Below are 20,682 nucleotides of genomic sequence, written 5' to 3' on the forward strand. Positions count from 1 at the left end.
CCGGCACAAATCAGGCTCTGCACGATCGGCACACTCAGCTGTGCTGCACGGATGCCCTTTAACGCGGGCTCTCTCCTACTATCTCTGGGTACAATGGACGGGTTCAGGAAGGGAAACCGAGGCCCTGACGTGCCCCCAATCCTGCTCTGAACTCACAGAGTCTGAAGAGGCGCAGGGGCCCGTACCCTGCTCAGTGCAGCGGCGGCGATGCCGGACCCCGCGGCGCACCTGCCCTTCTTCTACGGCAGCATCTCGCGCGCCGAGGCCGAGGAGCACCTGAAGCTGGCGGGCATGGCCGACGGGCTCTTCCTGCTGCGCCACTGCCTGCGCTCTCTGGGCGGCTATGTGCTCTCGCTCGTGCACGACGTGCGCTTCCACCACTTCCCCATCGAGCGCCAGCTCAACGGCACCTACGCTATTGCGGGCGGAAAAGCGCACTGCGGCCCCGCTGAGCTCTGCGAGTTCTATTCGCGCGACCCAGACGGGCTGCCCTGCAACCTGCGCAAGCCGTGCAACCGGCCGTCGGGGCTCGAGCCGCAGCCCGGGGTCTTCGACAGCCTACGCGATGCCATGGTGCGCGACTACGTGCGCCAGACTTGGAAACTAGAGGTGAGAGCGCGGGGCCGAAGGGGCGGGTCTTGGGAGGGCGTGGCCGGAGGGGCGGGCCTTGGGAAGGCGGGGTCGGGAAGGGCGGGCCTTTGGGGCCGAGGGAGCAATGGAACTGGGGGAGAGTGGTGGTCTTCGCCAGCCTGTATTATGCTGTGCTGCGCCCGTTTTAGATGCTGGAGGGTTGGGGCCTGACTGGGGGCGGGCCTGGGAGGAGGCCTCGGAGGCAGGGGCCTGAGCGATGCTATGGTGCTTGTCAGAGGCATATGGCAAAGTGGAGGTCGGGGTAGGTGGAGGTCACGCTGAGTCCAGAGGAGGCGAGGCTTGGGCTGGGAGAGGGGCCTGAGAGGATGGTGGGGGCGGTGCTCTGGGGTAGGTTGGCCGGCAGGAGCGGTGGGTTGTGGTCTTCGACAACATGCAGTGCACCATGGGGCGTGATTACCAGTGTTAGATCTTCAAGCTGGAGATGAGCTTGGGGCCGGCTAGAAGGCGGGGCCTGGGCCGTGGCCCTGGATGGGCGGGGCCTGGATGGCTTGGGGCGGAACCATAGAGATGAGGGGGCTTGGCTTTCATTAACAGCCTAAATGACTCACCCCCTAGGTGCGCCTGGGTGGGTGGGCTGTCTCATGTGGAAGAGGCAATTGGGAGGGTCCAGGAGATGGAAGAGGTGTCCTGTGGCCGCCTACTTGGAGACACAAGTCTTCTCCACCCTCCCGTTCTTCCCTAGGGCGAGGCCCTGGAGCAGGCCATCATCAGCCAGGCCCCTCAGGTGGAGAAGCTCATTGCCACGACGGCTCACGAGCGGATGCCCTGGTACCACAAAAGCCTGACGCGCGAGGAGGCGGAGCGCAAACTCTACTCAGGCTCACAGACGGACGGCAAGTTCCTGTATGTGGGGCGTAGAGCCTGGGGCTGTGGGGTGGTGAGGCTGGGGCAGACCTCAGTGTGCAGGTGGGCGGTGAGGGGTGTGCCTGCGCTCACAAGTGTGAGTGGGTAGTGCTTTTCTGAATGTGCGCAGGGACGTGATATGCGAAAGGGGCAGCAGTGGTGAGGACTTCAGAGTTGGGCGGCTTGGGTTGGAATCCAGCGTCTGCTACTCACCATCTGGGAACGCTGGGCAGCTATCGGAGCTGCCTACTTGGATTTCCTCTCCTGCATTCACCAAATATTTGTTGAACAGTTACCACATGCACTGTTCCGGGCATTGAGGACGTGGCAGTGCACAGGACAGACACAAATCCCCGTCCTTGTGGAGCAGGTAGACAAAGAAGGATGAATCGCTAAAACATAGAGTATGTCAGAGGGTGGCAAGTGCTGTGTGTGGAGCTGGGGAGGGGGGCTCCAAGTTGAGCTTAGGTGGCCAGAAAAGGCCTCTCCGATCGGGTGGCTTCTGCGTAAAGAACCGAAGGAGGTGAGAAGTGGGCTGTGAGCTCTCTGGGAGAAGGTGTTCCTGGCAAGAACACAGACCAGGAGGAGGTTCTTGGCATGTTCCAGAATCAGCAAGGAGGCCAGTGTGCTTGGAGCTTAGTAAGCGAGGACTGGAGTGGGAGGGGGAGAAGGCAGGGAGGTGACTTTGGCTTTGACCCTGAGTGAGGTAGGAGCGCTGGGAGAGCGTTGAAGCAACTCCCTCTACCTGCACTGTGGATGATGGTAGTACCTACCCAAGGGTCTCTTATGGGATCGCAGGAATTAATATGTGTAAAGCAATAGTATAGTATCTGGCATATACTAAAAATGCACTAAGGGTTATTTTAAGTGGGTGAATGTGCGTATCTCTGCCTGAGCATGAGCCACAGCTGAACCATGTGGCTGTTCGTGAGTTTGTTATTATGAAAGAGTCTGTCTAAAGCCCCCTGCAGGGGCTGCTGCTTTCTGGTCTGGACATGGCTTCGATGTATAGCAGATGTTATCCAGATGTCAGCAGAGGCCACTCAGGCCTTGAGATATGGAGAAACTTGGTGCCTGTCTCTTTCCTGTGACCTCAGGAAGTCTAGCATCCTCCCCTTGAGATGTTAATTCTCAAGGGTCTCTGTTCTCATGGTTACTTCTTGGCCTGAGATCCTGCCTGGCTGAATCCTTGCTCTCACCCACCTCCCTGCTGGGCTGTTCCCTCTCCTGGGGCCATCCCACTTGGAGGAACTGACCCCTTTCCGTTGATTTCCCCCACCCATGTGAGGTTTGAGCATGTGTACCAGATTACCTGCAGGTCTCCCACAAGATGCAGGTCCCTCTACAAGACTCTACTGTCAGCTGATAAAATAATTTTTTTTTCACTCTGCCTAACAGATTTAGGCTGTAAATTTAGGCTGTAATTGCATGTTACAGATAATACTCAGCTGCAAGGACGGCTTGTGAACAGATTAAGATAGGTCTGTTTTCTCCAAGAGGGAAACTCAACTTTGCATTTGTATCAGTTAGCTTTTGCTGTGTAACAAGCTGTCCCAAGACTTACTGACTCAAAACAACAGTTTATTACTTCTCATGATTCTGTGAGTCAGCTGAGTAGTCCTTCTGGTTTAGGTCGGCTGGGCCAGGACTGAATAGGTTGGGATGACCATGGCTCTGGATATTGGCTCAGTGTCACCTGGGCGATAGGGATGAGTAGGCTGCAGTGCTGTCATCATCGAGCAGGCTAGCCTGGACTTGTTCACATGGTGTTGGCTGCAGGGTTCCCAAGAACAATCAGAGAAGGCAAGTTACAATACACAAGCACTTTTCAAGCCTCTGCTTGTGTAATGTAACTGATGTCCTCTTGGCCAAAGCAAGCCATTTGGCTCAGACCAGAGTCACTGTGGGGAAGGGACTACCCAAGGGAGAATAATTGAGGCAGCCAGTTTTGCAAACAGTCTATCAGAGGATTAGAACAAGGAGACCATAATGAGGGTGATGGGCATCTCAAAGGTGGGCATTTGGGGCATCTTTCCTTTTGGACTATGAACTGGAAGGCAGAGCCTGCATCTGGTCCTTCTAGAGGGCTCCACCTTCTAGTACCTAGTGATGGCCGGTACTTGTCCAGATGTTTGTCGCCTGCTTCATCAGGATACTGCACGCTCCCCCCCTCAAGCGTGATGCTCACTAAGACCTTCTCGGCCATCGGTCACACATCTCCCCACGTTCACATCTCACTTGCTCTTGCACAAGTTACCCCTGAGTGTACAAGGTACCTGAGTGTCCAGGGGCTCTCTCCAAGCCGGACACAACGAAGGGGGGTCCCCACCTTTCCTGTTGGTGTAGCCAATTCTTTCTCCTTGTAGCTGCTTCCTCCTTTGTAACATGTAATTTCATTTTTCTTTCTTTTTACAATCTAGGTTCCCTTCTCTGGTTTCATCTCATGTCCCCAGTTCAGCCTTTCATCACCTCACAGACTTTGCCTCTCTTTTGTCTTGGTTTTTTTTCTTTTTCTTTCCTCCCCACCCCTCCCTTCCCCCATCTCTCCTTCCTACCTCACGCAAACACATGTACTCATAGAGATAATGATTCCATCATTCCAATGGTTTAAAACTTTCTCCCAGATTCCCTAAGGCCCCTGACAATATCAAAAGATTCTGGGGGGAGGGGGTGGAAGAAGTGAGTAGAGGGTGGAGCAGGGGGGGATTCTGAGCCCCATCCCAACTCAGCTTTATTTAAAAAAATTAATTAATTAATTTTTGGCTGTGCTGGGTCTTCATTGCTGCATGCGGGCTTTCTCTAGTTGTGGTGAGCAGGGGCTACCCTTCCTTGTGGTGCACGGGCTTCTCATTGTGGTGGCTTCTCTGGTTGTGGAGCATGGGCTCTAGGTGCGTGGGCTTCAGTAGTTGTGGCACGCGGGCTCCAGTAGTTGTGGCTTGCGGGCTCTATAGCGCAGGCTCAGTAGTTTTGGAGCACGGGCTTAGTTGCTCTGCGGCATGTGGGATCTTCCTGGACCAGGGCTTGAACCTGTGTCCCCTGCATTGGCAGGAGGATTCTTAATCACTGCGCCACCAGGGAAATCCCCCCAGCTCAGCTTTGACGTGTTTCATATCTTAAGTTTCTATGGAAGATGTTGCTTGACAAACAATTCCACTGCCCAAAGGAAAAGTTTGCAAACTTTCTCCATTAACACAGCAGAGTTTATAACAGGCTTGGAGTTAACCAGTCTGTTGGGATAAGAGGAATCTCTGGAGAACCAGGGCCAGCGGCTGTAGGTGCTTTGGATATCGAGGTGGCTTGAAGTCTCAGAGGTGGGTAGGACCAGCATTGGCCACAGCAGGCTGAGACTGAGGGAGCTAGGATCTGGGTACAGTATAGAGACTGGGGCTGATGCTGGGGTTCAGAAGCAGTTGGAGCAGTGACATTATGAGGGACAGTGGCTCATGCAGGGAAATGTCAAGAGACCAGAAGCCACCACCATGAACCAGACTCCTGGAAAGTTAGGCAGGACATGCTTCTGACAGAAGCACTGTAGATTTTTCTTGTGGTTCCTGTTGTCAGTAACTGCTTTCTCAGTATGTGGGTAGTTAGGGGCTGAAGGTCAAAGCTGTAGGCGCGGAACCTCTCATGAGGCAGGGGTGAAGGGACATCCCTGATGCATCACGATGCCTGGGACAAGCCCAGGACTGGTCTGGTTCCGTGGTAAGGGTGCGGGTGTGATAGAAAGACACACCACTGTGGCCTGGAACGCTTACCAGTGACCACCGTTCAGAGCTGCTGATGAATGTTTGGAATTATACCTAACGCTGTTTGCTGTCACAGCTCGCTTCCTTTCTGCATAATTGCAGCATCTGTGGGACTGGTTGATTCAACTTGAAAAGACACTTGACCCCTGGAAAGGGCCTTCAAGAACATATTGTTAATTGTTTCTTAATGGATCACTGACCCCTTTGGGAATTTTAGTGAAGCTGAACCCTTCTCACGATCCCCCAAACATATTTACCCCAAAGATTATGCCTACAGTTATATGAGATCACGGTTGATCCTGAACCTCATCTTTGGAGCCCTAAAGTCTGGGTTAGTTCTGTGTTTTCATTTTACATGTGAGGAAACTGAGGCACACGGAGAAGAAGCAACTTGCTGTGGCTGGGCTGGGTGTCAGTCCCAGGTAGCAATTAACTGGAGAGTCAGAAGTGGATTGGCATCCTGGCTCTACCCCTAATCAACTGTGCAGTTTAGGCAAGAGGTGTAGTGTTCTTAAGCCTCTGCTTCCTCCTCTGCGAAATGTGGATAATAAGAGGACAAGGTAGGTATCTTGTGGAGAATGCTGTGAAGATTAAATGACAAATATGTGAAGAATTTAGCACGAGCATCTTAATAAATGGTAGCTCTTATTTTTTTCACTGTTAGCAGGTTCTATATATTATTTTTAAAGTGGAGGGAATTCCCTGGCAGTCCAGTGGTTAGGACTGCATGCTTCCATTGCAGGGGGCACAGGTTTAATCCCTGGTTGGGGAATTAAGATCCCACAAGTCTCATGGTATAGCCAAAAAAAAAAAAAAAAAAAGTGGAGATACAAGTTGATTTCTTAGCCTGTACCTCTAGTTTAAGTTCAGGCTTGAACTACAAGGATGAAGAACTGCCACCACCTGGTGGTTTTTTTGGTAAATAAAGTAGAATTTGTGACATTGAAATATATATGGTGACCACACCAGTATAGTAGTCTTTGCCTACGTGGGATTGGTGGCTGCTCTTTTGTGAACTCACATGTCTCTTTCCAAAGACAGTGTATCAGTTAGCCTTTGCTGTGTAACAAACCACCCTAAACTGTTGTAGCTTAAAATAACATTCATTTATTCAGCCTTGATTCAATGGGTTGGCTATTTGGGCTTAGTTCAGCTGGGTGGTTATTCAGCTGGTTTCTTTTGAGCTCAGTTGTGTGGCCGCAGTCAGCTGAAGGATTGACTGGGCCTTGATGGTCTGGGATGGCCTCACTCACATGTCTGGCAGATGGCAGCCTGGGGTGCCTTGATTCTCCTTCATATGGCTTCTCCAGCAGGCTAGTGTGGACTCACTTCCATGGTCGTTGCAGGGCTGCCAGGAGAAGCAAGAAAGGCCAGGCAAACTCCAGTGTCAACCACTTTTCCAGCCTCTCCTTGTGTCCTGTTTGCTAATGTCTTATTGACCAAAGCAAGTCACATGGTCAATCCCTGATTCAGGAGATACAGAACTAGATTCCACTTATTGATGGGAAGAAAGGTCTAATATTGTGCTGTTTTTTTCAATATTCCACACACGTTTGCTGATGAGTGGCTGAGCATTGAGTTTTTTTAAATTTTATTTTATTTATTTTTTATACAGCAGGTTCTTATTAGTTATCTATTTTATACATATTAGTGTATACATGTCAATCCCAATCTCCCATCCCCCCCGCAACATTCCCCCCTTGGTGTCCATACGTTTGTTCTCTACATCTGTGTCTCTATTTCTGCCTTGCAAACCAGTTCATCTGTACCATTTTTCTAGGTTCCACATATATGTGTTAATATACGATATTTGTTTTTCTCTTTCTAACTTAGTTCACTCTGTATGACAGTCTCTGGGTCCATCCACGTCTCTATAAATGACCCAAGTTCGTTCTTTTTTATGGCTGAGTAATATTCCACTGTATATATGTACCACATCTTCTTTATGCATTTGTTTGTCAATGGGCATTTAGGTTGCTTCCATGACCTGGCTATTGTAAATAGTGCTGCAATGAACATTGGGGTGCATGTGTCTTTTTGAATTATGGTTTTCTCTGGGTATATGACCAGTAGTGGGATTGCTGGGTCATATGGTAATTCTATTTTTAGTTTTTTTTTTTTTTTTTTTTTAGTTTTTTAAGGAACCTCCATACTGTTCTCCATAGTGGCTGTATCAGTTTACATTCCCACCAACAGTGCAAGAGGGTTCCCTTTTCTCCACACCCTCTCCAGCATTTGTTGTTTGTAACTTTTCTGATGATGCCCATTCTAACTGGTGTGAGGTGTTACCTCATTGTAGTTTGATTTGCATTTCTCTAATAATTAGTGATGTTGAGCAGCTTTTCATGTGCTTTTTGGCCATCTGTATGTCTTCTTTGGAGAAATGTCTATTTAGGTCTTCTGACCATTTTTTGATTGGGTTGTTTGTTTTTTAATATTGAGCTGCATGAGCTGTTTATATATTTTGGAGATTAATCCTTTGCTATTGATTCGTTTACAAATATTTTCTCCCATTCTGAGGGTTGTCTTTTCATCTTGTTTGTAGTTTCCTTTGATTTGCAAAAGCTTTTAAGCTTCATTAGGTCCCATTTGTTTATTTTTGTTTTTATTTCTGTTACTCTAGGAGGTGGATCAAAAAAAATCTTGCTGTGATTTATGTCAAAGAGTGTTCTTCCTATGTTTTCCTCTAAGAGTTTTATAGTGTCTGGTCTTACATTTAGGTCTCCAATCCATTTTGAGTTTATTTTTGTGTATGGTGTTGGGGAGTGTTCTAATTTCATTCTTTTCCATGTAGCTGTCCAGTTTTCCCAGCACCACTTATTGAAGAGACTGTCTTTTTGCCATTGTATATCCTTGCCTCCTTTGTCATAGACTAGTTGACCATAGGTGCGTGGGTTTATCTCTGGGCTTTCTATCCTGTTCCATTGATCTATATTTCCAGTTTTGTGCCAGTACCATATTGTCTTGATTACTGTAGCTTTGTAATATAGTCGGAAGTCAGGGAGTCTGATTCCTCCAGCTCCATTTTTTTCCCCTCAAGGCTGCTTTGGCTATTCGGGGTCTTTTGTGTCTCCATACAAATTTTAATATTTTTTATTCTAGTTCTGTAAAAAATGCCACTGGGAATTTGATAGGGATTGCATTGAATCTGTAGATTGCTTTGTATCTACACATTGCATCTACACATTACATTTTCACAATATTGATTCTTCCAATCCAAGAACATGGTATATCTCTCCATCTGTTTGTGTCATCTTTGATTTCTTTCATCAGTGTCTTATAGTTTTCTAAGTACAGGTCTTTAACCTCCTTAGGTAGGTTTATTCCTAGGTATTTTATTCTTTTTGTTGCAATGGTGAATGGGATTGTTTCCTTAATTTCTCTTTCTGGTCTTTCGTTGTTAGTGGATAGGAATGCAAGTGACTTCTGTGCATTAATTTTGTATCCTGCAACCTTAGCAAATTCATTGATTAGCTCTAGTAGTTTGCTGGTGGCATCTTTAGGATTCTCTATGTATAGTATCATGTCATCTGCAAACAGTGACAGTTTTACTTCTTCTTTTCCAATTTGTATTCCTTTTATTTCTTTTTCTTCTCTGATTACTGTGGCTAGGACTTCCAAAACTATGTTGAATAATAGCAGTGAGAGTGGACATCCTTGCCTTCTTCCTGATCTTAGAGGAAATGCTTTCAGTTTTTCACCATTGAGAATGATGTTTGCTGTGGGTTTGTCGTATATGGCCTTCATTATGATGAGGTAGGTTACCTCTGTGCCCACTTTCTGGAGAGTTTTTATCATAAATGGGAGTTGAATTTTGTCAAAAGCTTTTTCTGCATCTATTGAGATGATCATATGGTGTTTATTCTTCAATTTGTTAATATGGTGTATCACATTGATTGATTTGCGTGTATTGAAGAATCCTTGTATCCCTGGGATAAATCCCACTTGATCATGGTATATGATTCTTTTAATGTGTTTTTGCATTCTGTTTGCTAGTATTTTGTTCAGGATTTTTGTATCTGTATTCATCGGTGATATTGGTCTTTAATTTTCTTTTTTTGTACTATCTTTGTCTGGTTTTGGTATCAGGGTGATGGTGGCCTCATAGAATGAGTCTGGGAGTGTTCCTTCCTCTGCAATATTTTGGAAGAGTTTGAGAAGGATGGGGCTTAGCTCTTCTCTAAATGTTTGATAGAATTCACCTGTGAAGCCATCTGGTCTTGGATTTTTGTTTGTTGGAAGATTTTTAATCGCAGTTTGAATTTCATTACTTGATTGGTCTGTTCATATTTTCTATTTCTTCCTGCTTCAGTCTTGGAAGGTTATACCTTTCTAAGAATTTGTCTATTTCTTCCAGGTTGTCCATTTTATTGGCATAGAGTTGCTTGTAGTATTCTCTTAGGATGCTTTGTATTCTGCAGTGTCTGTTGTAACTTCTCCTTTTTCATTTCTAATTTTATTGATTTGAGTCCTCTCCCTCTTTTTCTTTTTTCTTTTCTTTTTTTTTTTTTTTTTGTGGTACATGGGCCTCCCACTGCTGCAGCCTCTCCCATTGTGGAGCACAGGCCCCGAACACACAGGCCCAGTGACCATGGCCCACGGGCCCAGCCACTCCCCGGCATGTGGGATCCTCCCGGAATGGGGCACGAACCCGTGTCCCCCGCATCGGCAGGCGAACTCAACCACTGCGCCACCAGGGAGGCCCTCCCTCTTTTTCTTGATGAGTCTGGCTACAGGTTTATCAATTTTGTTTATCTTCTCAAAGAACCAGCTTTTAGTTTTATTGATCTTTGCTATTGTTTTCTTTGTTTCTATTTCACTTATTTCTGATCTGATCTTTATGATTTTATTCCTTCTGCTAACTTTGGGTTTTGTTTGTTCTTCTTTCTCTAATTCCTTTAGGTGTAAGGTTAGATTGTTTATTTGAGATTGTTCTTGTTTCTTGAGGTAGGCTTGTATTGCTATAAACTTCCCTCTTAGAATTGCTTTTGCTGCATCCCATAGATGTTGGATCATCGTGATTTCGTTGTAATTTGTGTCTAGGTATTTTTTGATTTCCTCTTTGATTTCTTCAGTTATCGCTGGTTATTTAGTAATGTATTGTTTAGCCTCTATGTGTTTGTATTTTTTACGTTTTTTCCCCTGTAATTGATTTCTAATCTCATAGAGTTGTGGTCAGAAAAGATGCTTGATGTGATTTCAATTTTCTTAAATTTACTGAGGCTTGGTTTGTGACCCAAGATGTGATCTGTCCTGGAGAATGTTCTGTGTGCACTTGAGAAGAAAGTGTAATCAGCTGTTTTTGGATGGAGTGCCCTATAAATATCAATTAAATCTATCTGGTCTCTTGTGTCATTTAAAGCTTGTGTTTCCTTATTAATTTTCTGTCTGGATGATCTGTCCATTGGTGTAAGTGAGGTGTTAAAATCCCCCACTATTATTATGTTACTGTTGATTTCCTTTTTTATAGCTGCTAGCAATTGCCTTATGTATTGAGGTGCTCCTATGTTGGGTGTGTATGTATTTATAATTGTTATATCTTCTTCTTGGATTGCTTCCTTGATCATTATGTAGTGTCTTTCCTTGTCTCTTATAACATTCTTTATTTTAAAGGTTATTTTATCTGACATGAGTATTGGTACTCCAGCTTTCTTCTGATTTCCATTTGCATGGAATTCTTTTTCCATCACCTCACTTTCAGTCTGTATGTGTTCCTGGGTCTGAAGTGGGTCACTTGTAGAGAGCATATATATGGGTCTTGTCTTTTGTATCCATTCAGCGAGCCTGTGTCTTTTGGTTGAAGCGTTTAATCCATTCACCTTTAAGGTAATTATTGATATGTATGTTCCTGTTACCATTTTCTTAATTGTTATGGGTTTGTTTTTGTAGGTCCTTTTCTTCTCTTGTGTTTCCCACTTAGAGAAGTTCCTTTAGCATTTGTTGTGGAGCTGGTTTGGTGGTGCTGAATTCTCTTAGTTTTTGCTTGCCTGTAAAGCTTTTGATTTCTCTGTCGAATCTGAACGAGATCCTTGCTGGGTAGAGTAATCTTGGTTGTAGGTTCTTGCCTTTCATCACTTTAAATATATCATGCCACTCCCTTCTGGCTTGTAGAGTTTCTGCTGAGAAATCAGCTGTTAACCTTATGGGAGTTCCCTTGTATGTTATTTGTCATTTTTCCCTTGCTGCTTTCAGTAATTTTTCTTTGTCTTTAATTTTTGTCAGTTTGATTGCTAGCTGTCTCGGCATGTTTCTCCTTGGGTTTATCCTGCCTGGGACTCTCTGTGCTTCCTGGACTTGGGTGGCTATTTCGTTTCCCACGTTAGGGAAGTTTTCGACTAGAATCTCTTCAAATATTTTCTCGGGTCCTTTCTGTCTCTCTTCTCCTTCTGGGACCCCTATAATGCAAATGTTGTTGCATTTAATGTTGTCCCAGAGGTCTCTTAGGCTATCTTTATTTCTTTTCATTCTTTTTTCTTTATTCTGTTTTGTGGCAGTGAATTCCACCATTCTGTCTTCCAGGTCACTTATCCATTCTTCTGTCTCAGTTATTCTGCTATTGATTCCTTCAAGTGTATTTTTCATTTCAGTTATTGTATTGTTCATCTGTTTTTTTGTTTTTTAATTCTTCTAGATCTTTGTTAAACATTTCTTGCATCTTCGCGATCTTTGCCTCCATTCCTTTTTTGAGGTTCTGGATCATCTTCACTATCATTATTCTGAATTCTTTTTCTGGAAGGTTGCCTGTCTCCACTTCATTTAGTTGTTTTTTGGGGTTTTATCTTGCTCCTTCATCTGGTACAAAGTCCTCTGCCTTTTCATTTTCCCTATGTTTCTGTGAATGTGGTTTTCTTTCCACAGGCTGCAGAATTGTAGTTCTTCTTGCTTCTGCTCTCTGCCCTCTGGGCATTGAGTTTTTGTTGTCAGTTCAAAACTTAATGTTTTGACCTTATGAAGTATTTTCATTTCTCAAAAGAAGAGAACTAGTAGTTAGAGCCAATCACCTCCAGGCCAGCCCACCAGTCTAGTTATGGAAGCTCCTTCCTTTCTGTGGGACATTTGCCTTTCTTAGTTTGTTGTGGGATTCTCTTCCTTGCCTTTGGTGCTCCCCCATTGCTCCCCACCCTGTTTCCTATCTCTCCACGTGTCCAGGTAGGCTGCCCTGGTCACTATGTCAGCCTTCACTGCATTGTTCTTTGGGGAACTTGCTGTCCGGCAATGGATGGAATATTCACAGCCACCCCTCCATCCCTCACTCATGTTTTGCCATGGAGATTTAAGGGACATTTCTCTGTCTTTTTGGCCTAAGGAAGAGTTGCAAGGTGGGCTCGTGTCTGTCTTGTTCACCACTGTACTCCTGCCTTTAGAATAATGCCTGGCATGTGGTCAATACTTAGTAAATATTTGTCCAGTGAATTAATATCCATGGGCAGGGCCCAAGCCCTGAGAGTTTACACTCTGATGGTGCCCACCTGTGGGTCATCCCATGGCTATTTCCTGCCGTGCGCTCCCAGCCAGCTCTTGTGTAACTTAGTTCAATCCCCTAGATTATTGGTCTGTTGTCTACAGTGTCCACAGAGCCTGAGACCACTTCCAGAAACAGCTGCCCCTCCCTCGTCCATTAGAAATCTACACTTAACCCTGGAATAGAAACTTGTGCTGGGAACTCAAGACAAAACTATTTTGTGGGAGATGCTGACTAGTTTTACAATAGGATGGGAGGGTGCAGGTGGCCCTAAATTGGTCCGTGTGTGTGTGTGTGTGTGTGTGTGTGTGTGTGTGCATTTGTGTGTGTGGTTGGACAAGGTTCTTACTGCATGAAGGCACCATCTTTTAGGGGCTTAATTCTGATCGATAGACATGGAAGATTTATTTGTTTTGGCAAATTTCCAGAAGAGGACAATCAAGGGTTTCATTCTGTTAAAGGTCATCTGTTATGATAACTGGTGGGTCTCTTGTGATGGCAAGGTGACTTGTGCTGATGTGTACGAAGGTGCCCTGTGATCTAGCCATGGACTTGCACTTGCCTTTATCGCTCTATGTATAGAAACAGCTTTGTCTCCCCAAGAGAATGGTCTTAAGTCTGTGTGTCCCCTGTGAGTGGCTCTGTGTCCACCATAGATGAAAAAATATCCCTCCAGGAATCACCAAGTGCCTCCCCGCCCCACACCTGTGGCCAAGTGTCCAACCATGGGTGGCCTGGTATTCAGCCATGGAGGACCAGGTGCCCCTCAGCGTATGGCTAAGTGTTCCCCCCTGAATGGCCAAGTGTGCAGCTGTGGGTGCCTGAGTATCAGGCCCTGCAGGGCTGAATGTCCACCGTGGGTGGCCCAGTATTCCCCTGTGGATGGCCACATACCTGCCCTTGGATGACTGTGAACATGGCCATTCACCTCTCTGCTCACCCCGCACCCCCTCCGCCAGCCCCACGCACGGCCTGTTACCAGTAGGTCTGGAGGTTGAGTGGGGCCTGACCTCAGCTCCCGCAGCCCCTGCCACTTCTCCATGAGGCTCTGGGGTGCAGAGCCCATAGGGCGTGTGTGTGGGAACTAGGGCCTAAGTAGGAGGGCACCACAGGGGAGGGGACCCATGTGGTTGTAGGGGTGACACCCCCTCCATCCCCCGCCAGGCTGAGACCCCGGAAGGAGCAGGGCACCTATGCTCTGTCTCTGATCTATGGGAAGACTGTGTACCACTACCTCATCAGCCAGGACAAGGCGGGCAAATACTGCATTCCCGAGGGGACCAAGTTTGACACGCTCTGGCAGGTAGGCCGCCCACACACCCTGTTGTGGGGAGAGGCTGCGGCGGGGTGCTCAGGCTCCTGGGGAGGAGGGGAGCCCCGGCCCTGACGCTCCTCCCTGCAGCTGGTGGAGTACCTGAAGCTGAAGGCTGATGGGCTCATCTACTGCCTGAAGGAGGCCTGTCCCAACAACAGCGCCAGCTCAGGTGAGCGGGGCAGCGGGGCACAGGGGTGAGCGGGAGACCCCGGCCCCCACCCCCTCACTGTCCCTTCTGCTCCCCCAGAGGCCGCTGCTCCCACACTCCCCGCCCACCCATCCACATTCACCCAGGTGAGTCAGCAGCGCTGTAGACTTGGGGCCTTGGGGATGGAGCTGGGTGGGCAATGGGTCCTGTTCCCAGGGTGGGGCTCCGGGCAGGAGATGGGGGGAGAGTGGGGCTGCCGTGGAACAGAAGAGGGCACCCCCAGCACCATCTCTGGGAGTCCTCAGACGATGTGGGTCTCATGAGAGGGGCTGGGTGCCCCCAGCTCTGGCCCTGCTGACCCTTGCTGACCCCATGACCTTTAGCCTCAGAGACGGATCGACACGCTCAACTCAGATGGATACACCCCTGAACCAGGTGAGTCGGCAGAGATGGAGGTGTGTAGGGGTTCGTGTCAGACCAAGAGCAGGGTCCTGGCTGGGCCCTGGGGTGTGTCAGGGGAGGGACGTGTGCCAGGCCTGGTTGCCCTGTGCATGCACTGTGCCTGCAGGTGTCCACGTGGGCACATGCATCATGCCTGCCTGTGAGCACGTGCCCAGGGGCATGCTGACGTGAAGGGGAGTAGACCTGGCCATGCCTGGGCCAGCCCGGGTACAGACACACATCTGTTAAGCACCTACTATCTGCCAGTCATGCCCCAAGCTCACTGAGTGTATGAGCTTTGCTGAATCCTCCTGACAAGCACATGAGGCGGTCATGGTAATTATTCTCATTTCACAGAAGAGAAAGGAGGGCCGGGAACTGTCATGTCCCGCAGCTAGGCAGTGGTGGAGCTGGGGTTTGAACCCAAGGAGGCAGGCTCCAGAGCCCAGGTCCCTAAAAGGCACTGTCGCAGATGCTCCTGTGTTTCGTGTGTGGATGTAAGCCTGTGCACGTGTGTGCAGAGAACATACACGGTTGCCTGTGCACAGAGAGGCTCATCTGCAGCCCTTGTACACATGGCTGCGTGGTGCATACGCAGACCTGGGCAGGCGTAACACGGGTGCAGACGTGTCAGTGCACGCACACCCATAGGTGTGCACACTCCAGCTGGCACTATATTGGTTACTTGTGCAGACACGCCTTTGGACCCCCATCACACACCGAGACGTGGGTGAGAGTGTACGTGGGTGTTATGCGTGAACACGCAAGGACGCATGTGTGTTGACACTCAGGCCAGTGCACACTAGAGTCCTCTTGGACGTGGCTTCCCAGCTCACCCACAGAGGGGACCAGGAGTGCACACAAATGCACACACGCACATGAACACACACGTGTGCCCGTGTGCCTGTGCATGTTCTGGACGGTGCACCCTGTCCCTTGCGGCGCACGTGCCTGGTGGGCACCGAGGCTGCCCTGCCCTGCTCAGCCCCCATCCCTCTCCCTGCTCCTGACTTGGGAGCACACGCCTGTGTGTGTGCCCAGCATGCCTAGCGTCCTCAGAGAAGCCGCGATCGATGCCCATGGACACCAGCGTGTACGAGAGCCCCTACAGCGACCCCGAGGAGCTCAAAAACAAGAAGCTCTTCCTGAAGCGCGAGAACCTCCTCATGGCCGACATAGAACTTGGCTGCGGCAACTTCGGCTCCGTTCGCCAGGGCGTCTACCGCATGCGCAAGTAGGCTGCCCAGCCTTGGCTGGGGAACCGCTGTGGGAGGGGCAGAGGGAGCGCTGCCTCCCAAGGCCTTGGGGGTTGGAGCCAGGATGTGACTTCAGGTTGCCTGGGAAACAGACGCCGGGACAGGAAATTGCCTGCTAGGCGGGGTTACCTGGGGGAGCCCAGGGCAGCACCCGAGAGGGAGTGAGAGGGGCAGGTCTGGGGCAGAGAGAAGTTGGGCTGAGCTGCAGATGCAACAGAGTCCCCCTTGTCCACTCCATCGGCTGGTCATTCGATATAGGCTGGTCACTTGGTACAGGCTGCCCCTGGGGAGGGTGACACTTTGAGCCGGTTCTTTTCAGCAAGGGACAGTTCCTGGGAGGGGCTTGGCTGTGAGCTGTGAGCTGCAGGGAGGACTGGGCGGCAAACCACAGCATCTACTGCACAAGTCCAGGGAGAGGAGAGGCAGGTCGGGTTGGGATGAGGGGGCCAGGTCAGGCCCGTGCCGGCTCACGCGTGTCCCTCTGTGCGTCACGGCAGGAAGCAGATCGACGTGGCCATCAAGGTGTTGAAACAGAACACAGAGAAGGCGGACAAGGATGAGATGATGCGGGAGGCGCAGATCATGCACCAGCTGGACAACCCCTACATCGTGCGGCTCATCGGCGTGTGCCAGGCCGAGGCCCTCATGCTGGTGATGGAGATGGCGGGCGGCGGGCCGCTGCACAAGTTCCTGCTCGGGAAGAAGTGAGCCTCTGGGCCGGCCAGGTGTTTGGGGCTGGGGGCGTGGGCGGGAGTGATCCTGTCCGCCCACGGGTGCGTTCCACACTCATTTCCCCGCGTTTATAGACACACTCACAGCTGCTGCCCACACTCACGCCCATGACAGATCTGACCCCAGGTTTGACTTTCGGCTCTGCCGCTAACTGGTGTGACCCCAGGTGGGTTTCTTAATTCATCTGTGCCTCAGTCTCCTCATTTGTACCACGGCGATGCACAGTATTTACATCCAGGGGCTCTTGGGAGGGTCAGATGAGTTGATGTACCCATAGAAAGTGCTCAGAACGATGCCTGGCGTTGCTTATAGGAGCTTGGTAAGTATCAGCTCTGTCACAACTGTCACCTCTGTTCTCTCGGCCAGTTCATGGCGCACGGGAAGTTGCCGACGGTTGACGGTCTTCGACCTGAAGCAGGGTTGGGAAACTGCAGCCAGGCTTGTGTTGTACAGCCTGCTTTCGCATTTTTAAAGGTCTATGGAAAAAACAAAGAGGACTATGTGGCAGAGACCATATGTGTCCAGCAAAGGCTGAAATATTGACTCTCAGGCCCTGTAGAGAAAAAATTGGCCCATCTCTAATCCAAAGAAATTGGTTTCGTTTGTGTTCCCTCGTGCCTCAAACTCTTACCCTCACGACGCGAGGCACATGACCTTGAACCCGAGCTCTTGCTGGAGTGCGTGCCTTCACGGGTCCCAGTTCATGTACTCAGTTATCCCATGGGTGTTCACTGGGCAGTTTCTCTGTGACAGGGACCATTACCAGCACTTGGGATTATCAGCGAACAAAGAGACAAAGTTCTCTGCCCTTAGTTTGGTTGGGAAAGAGAGGTTTTAAATAATCATTATAATACCGTAAACTATAGAGTATGTTGGAAGGTAAGTACTATGGAAAGGGGGGTTGGGAGTGTCAGGATAGGAGGTGAGAAGTGAGAAGGTGAGGCAGCCAAGTGCCGCTCTGGGGGAAGAGTGGTCCAGACAGAGGGCACAGCCGGTGCAAAGGTCCTGAGGTGCCTGGTGTGGTAGAGGAACTGTGAGTAGGGCCCCGAGGCTGAAGCAGAGTGAGTGCGGGGGAGTGGGGAGCTGACGTGGGCAGGGAGGTGATGGGGAAGATGGTGCAGGGCCTCGTGGGCCGTGGGGAGGACTTGGACATTTACCCTGAGTGAGGTAGGAGCCCTGGACGCCGTGGGCCGAGGAGGGGCAGGACCTGACTCCAGTGTGGGAAGGACAGACCGTGCCGGGTGAGGGCAGAGGTGGCTGTTCTGGTCCAGGCTGGCCATGATGACGGCTGGGTCAGGGTGGCAGAAGCAGACGTGGAGAGAAGCAGGGGGATTCTGGAGGGATTTTGAAGTCAGGGCTGCCAGGGTTTGCTGATGGATTGGATATTGGGTGTGAGGAAAAGGAGCTGAGGGCAAGGCCAGTGCTTCTGAGTAAGTGAAAAGATGGAGAGAGAGGAGTGTGTGTGTGTGCGCGCACGCGTGTGTTTGTACAATCAGGAACTTGGCTTTGTCTTTATTATCTTTGAGATGCCCGTGAGACCCCCTGAGGGCACACAGAGGACGCAGGTAAATGTGTTAAGTCTGGGAATCCCAGTATATGGATGAAATTTAAGGCCTCGAGCCTGGATGAGGGCAGAGGTTTGTGCCTGCTTTGCTCACGCCGTGTCCCCCCGCCCCATACCTGGCACACAGCAGGTGCCCAGTAAGCACCTGTTGAACAGAGGCTCAGCTGGGTCAGAGAAGTGGGCTTTGCCCCTGCCTTCCCCTGCACCCCAGGGAGGAGATCCCCGTCAGCAATGTGGCAGAGCTGCTGCACCAGGTGTCCATGGGCATGAAGTACCTGGAGGAGAAGAACTTTGTGCACCGTGACCTGGCGGCCCGCAACGTCCTTCTGGTCAACCGGCACTACGCCAAGATCAGCGACTTTGGTCTCTCCAAGGCACTGGGTGCTGATGACAGCTACTACACCGTGAGCCCCCGGCCCTGGGGTGCCCAGGTGGAGGAGGCGGTGGTGTGGAGGGTCCCCGAGCCCTGTCCCGGCAGCATCTCCCACCCTCCAGGCTCGCTCGGCGGGGAAGTGGCCGCTCAAGTGGTACGCGCCTGAGTGCATCAACTTCCGCAAGTTCTCCAGCCGCAGTGACGTCTGGGGCTACGGGGTCACCATGTGGGAAGCCTTCTCCTATGGCCAGAAGCCCTACAAGGCAGGTGTGGGGCAGAGGCGGGCGGACAGCTGGGTGGGGAGAGGGGCCGGGGGGGAGGGGCCCTGGTTACTCACATGCGTACTTGGCTCTGGCTTGAGCAGAAGATGAAGGGCCCCGAGGTCATGGCCTTCATTGAGCAGGGCAAGCGGATGGAGTGCCCCCCAGAGTGTCCGCCCGAAATGTACAAGCTCATGAGCGACTGCTGGACCTACAAGTGAGTGCCAGCGGGCAGGAGGGTACCTGGCTGAATTGACACCCAGGCCTGGGGCAGGAGGTCGTGGTGCCCAGTAGTCCGACTAACTCATCCCACCCAGAGACTCACCCAATTCATGGCCTTTCCAACCCTCGGTACCTTTATTCCCCCTGCATCTATGCTCAGCTCTCCAACAGACTGACCCTACAATGCTCCACTGGTCCAGCACCCCAGCACCCTACCTGCGGACACCCACTGCTCCAGCATCTAAAACCTCAGTCTCCCACCAGCCAATACTCAAATGATCCTGCAACACTCAGACAAGTCAGTACTGTTACCCAAACTATGATACCAATACTCAGAGCATGGGATGATACTCCATTATATAATTCCTGTTTCCCATCAGCCAACATTCAACACCTAATTACCCATTCAGGCCAACACCAAAGCACCCAGATACTCAGTGCCCTCACACCTCTGTCTGCTCGAAGCCCGGCGCTTGAACACACCAACTCCTAACACCATCAATACCTCCCCTTCCCATCACACAACAGGCAACATGCACCCAAACAAGCTATTACCCTACACTAACCCTGCAATGCACGGGCGTTCCAATATTTGATACCTTTCCTGCCCCAGCACCCATTATTCCACTGGCCAACACCTTCCACACTGATACCCAAACACCCAAGCACTCCAATAAATACACACCCTACTTACGATAAGTGAGTAAGAAATGATCAGCCCATCCCTTCTCCACCAAGTATTAACTCAACCTCTACCAAGAAACAATACACCAACACCCCAATACCCAAAGAGGCTAGCATCTAACACCCCAACGCAATACATGGATATTCCACACACATACTGTTAATACCCTGACTCTCCACTAGCTGCACCCATCCTCCAGACGCCAATGTTCCTCTCCTTTGCAGGCAGCATACTTGCATCCGTGTGAGCCCACACCCAGCACCCCAATACCCTGGCCAAATGCACACGCTCAGCACATCACCATTCAACACCCCAGCTCCCCGTGGTCCACAGTTGTCACCCCTGCACTCAGGGAGCTCCCTTCCCTAAGTCTTCACCAGTCAACACGCAGTATATGGTTCCCCTGCATCCTGGATGTCAGCTCTTCAACTAGGCGATACGGCAACCCCGGGATTGCGGGCCTCTCACACCCAGGAGACCCCTCCATTACCCGATACCCGCCCCCCACCCCAGGCCCACTGCTTCCTGAGCCCCGTGCATGTCCACCCACCAGCTGAAGTCGGGTTCTGGGGGTGTGGTCAACAGTCTGGATCTCCCCGACCCCTCACAGGTGGGAGGACCGTCCAGACTTCCTGACCGTGGAGCAGCGCATGCGCACCTACTACTACAGCTTGGCAAGCAGGGCCGCGGACCCTGCGGCCGAGGCTGCGTGTGTCTGAGCTCCAGCCTGCCGGCCCCTACGCCCCAGCTTTTCCTCCTGTGTCCTCAGCTCCCTCCCAGGACCTCCAGTCTGGCTGAGCCTAGCTCAGTTTCTCTCCCCCACACCAGCTGGGCTGTGAGAAGGGGGAGAAGCTCAGGCCTCCAGCCCACACTGGTCTAGTATTCCCTGCCTGGTCACCTGGCCCCTCTGGCTGGGGTAGGAGGCCGAGACCCAGGCAAGGTGGTCTTGGGCTGGAATCTACTGGGAGGCCCTGAGCTGAGGGG

General features: G+C 50.3%; 1 protein-coding gene across 1 annotated transcript; it reads left to right on the forward strand.

Annotated features, from left to right (window-relative positions):
• Window positions 1-207: 207 nt before the first annotated feature.
• On the forward strand, window positions 208-20,417 carry ZAP70 (zeta chain of T cell receptor associated protein kinase 70; the record flags this gene model as incomplete). Its single annotated transcript, XM_082851819.1, has 12 exons — window positions 208-609; window positions 1,334-1,494; window positions 13,867-14,005; window positions 14,105-14,186; window positions 14,265-14,311; window positions 14,549-14,600; window positions 15,648-15,840; window positions 16,360-16,566; window positions 18,370-18,562; window positions 18,654-18,794; window positions 18,896-19,008; window positions 20,309-20,417. 12 exons carry the CDS (start codon window positions 208-210, stop codon window positions 20,415-20,417), a joined length of 1,839 nt encoding a protein of 612 aa, XP_082707945.1.
• Between the last annotated feature and the right edge of the window lie 265 nt (window positions 20,418-20,682).

Source organism: Leucopleurus acutus (genome assembly GCF_964270905.1).
Source record: "Leucopleurus acutus genome assembly, chromosome: 12".
In the NCBI taxonomy this organism is placed as follows: Eukaryota; Metazoa; Chordata; class Mammalia; order Artiodactyla; family Delphinidae; genus Leucopleurus; species Leucopleurus acutus.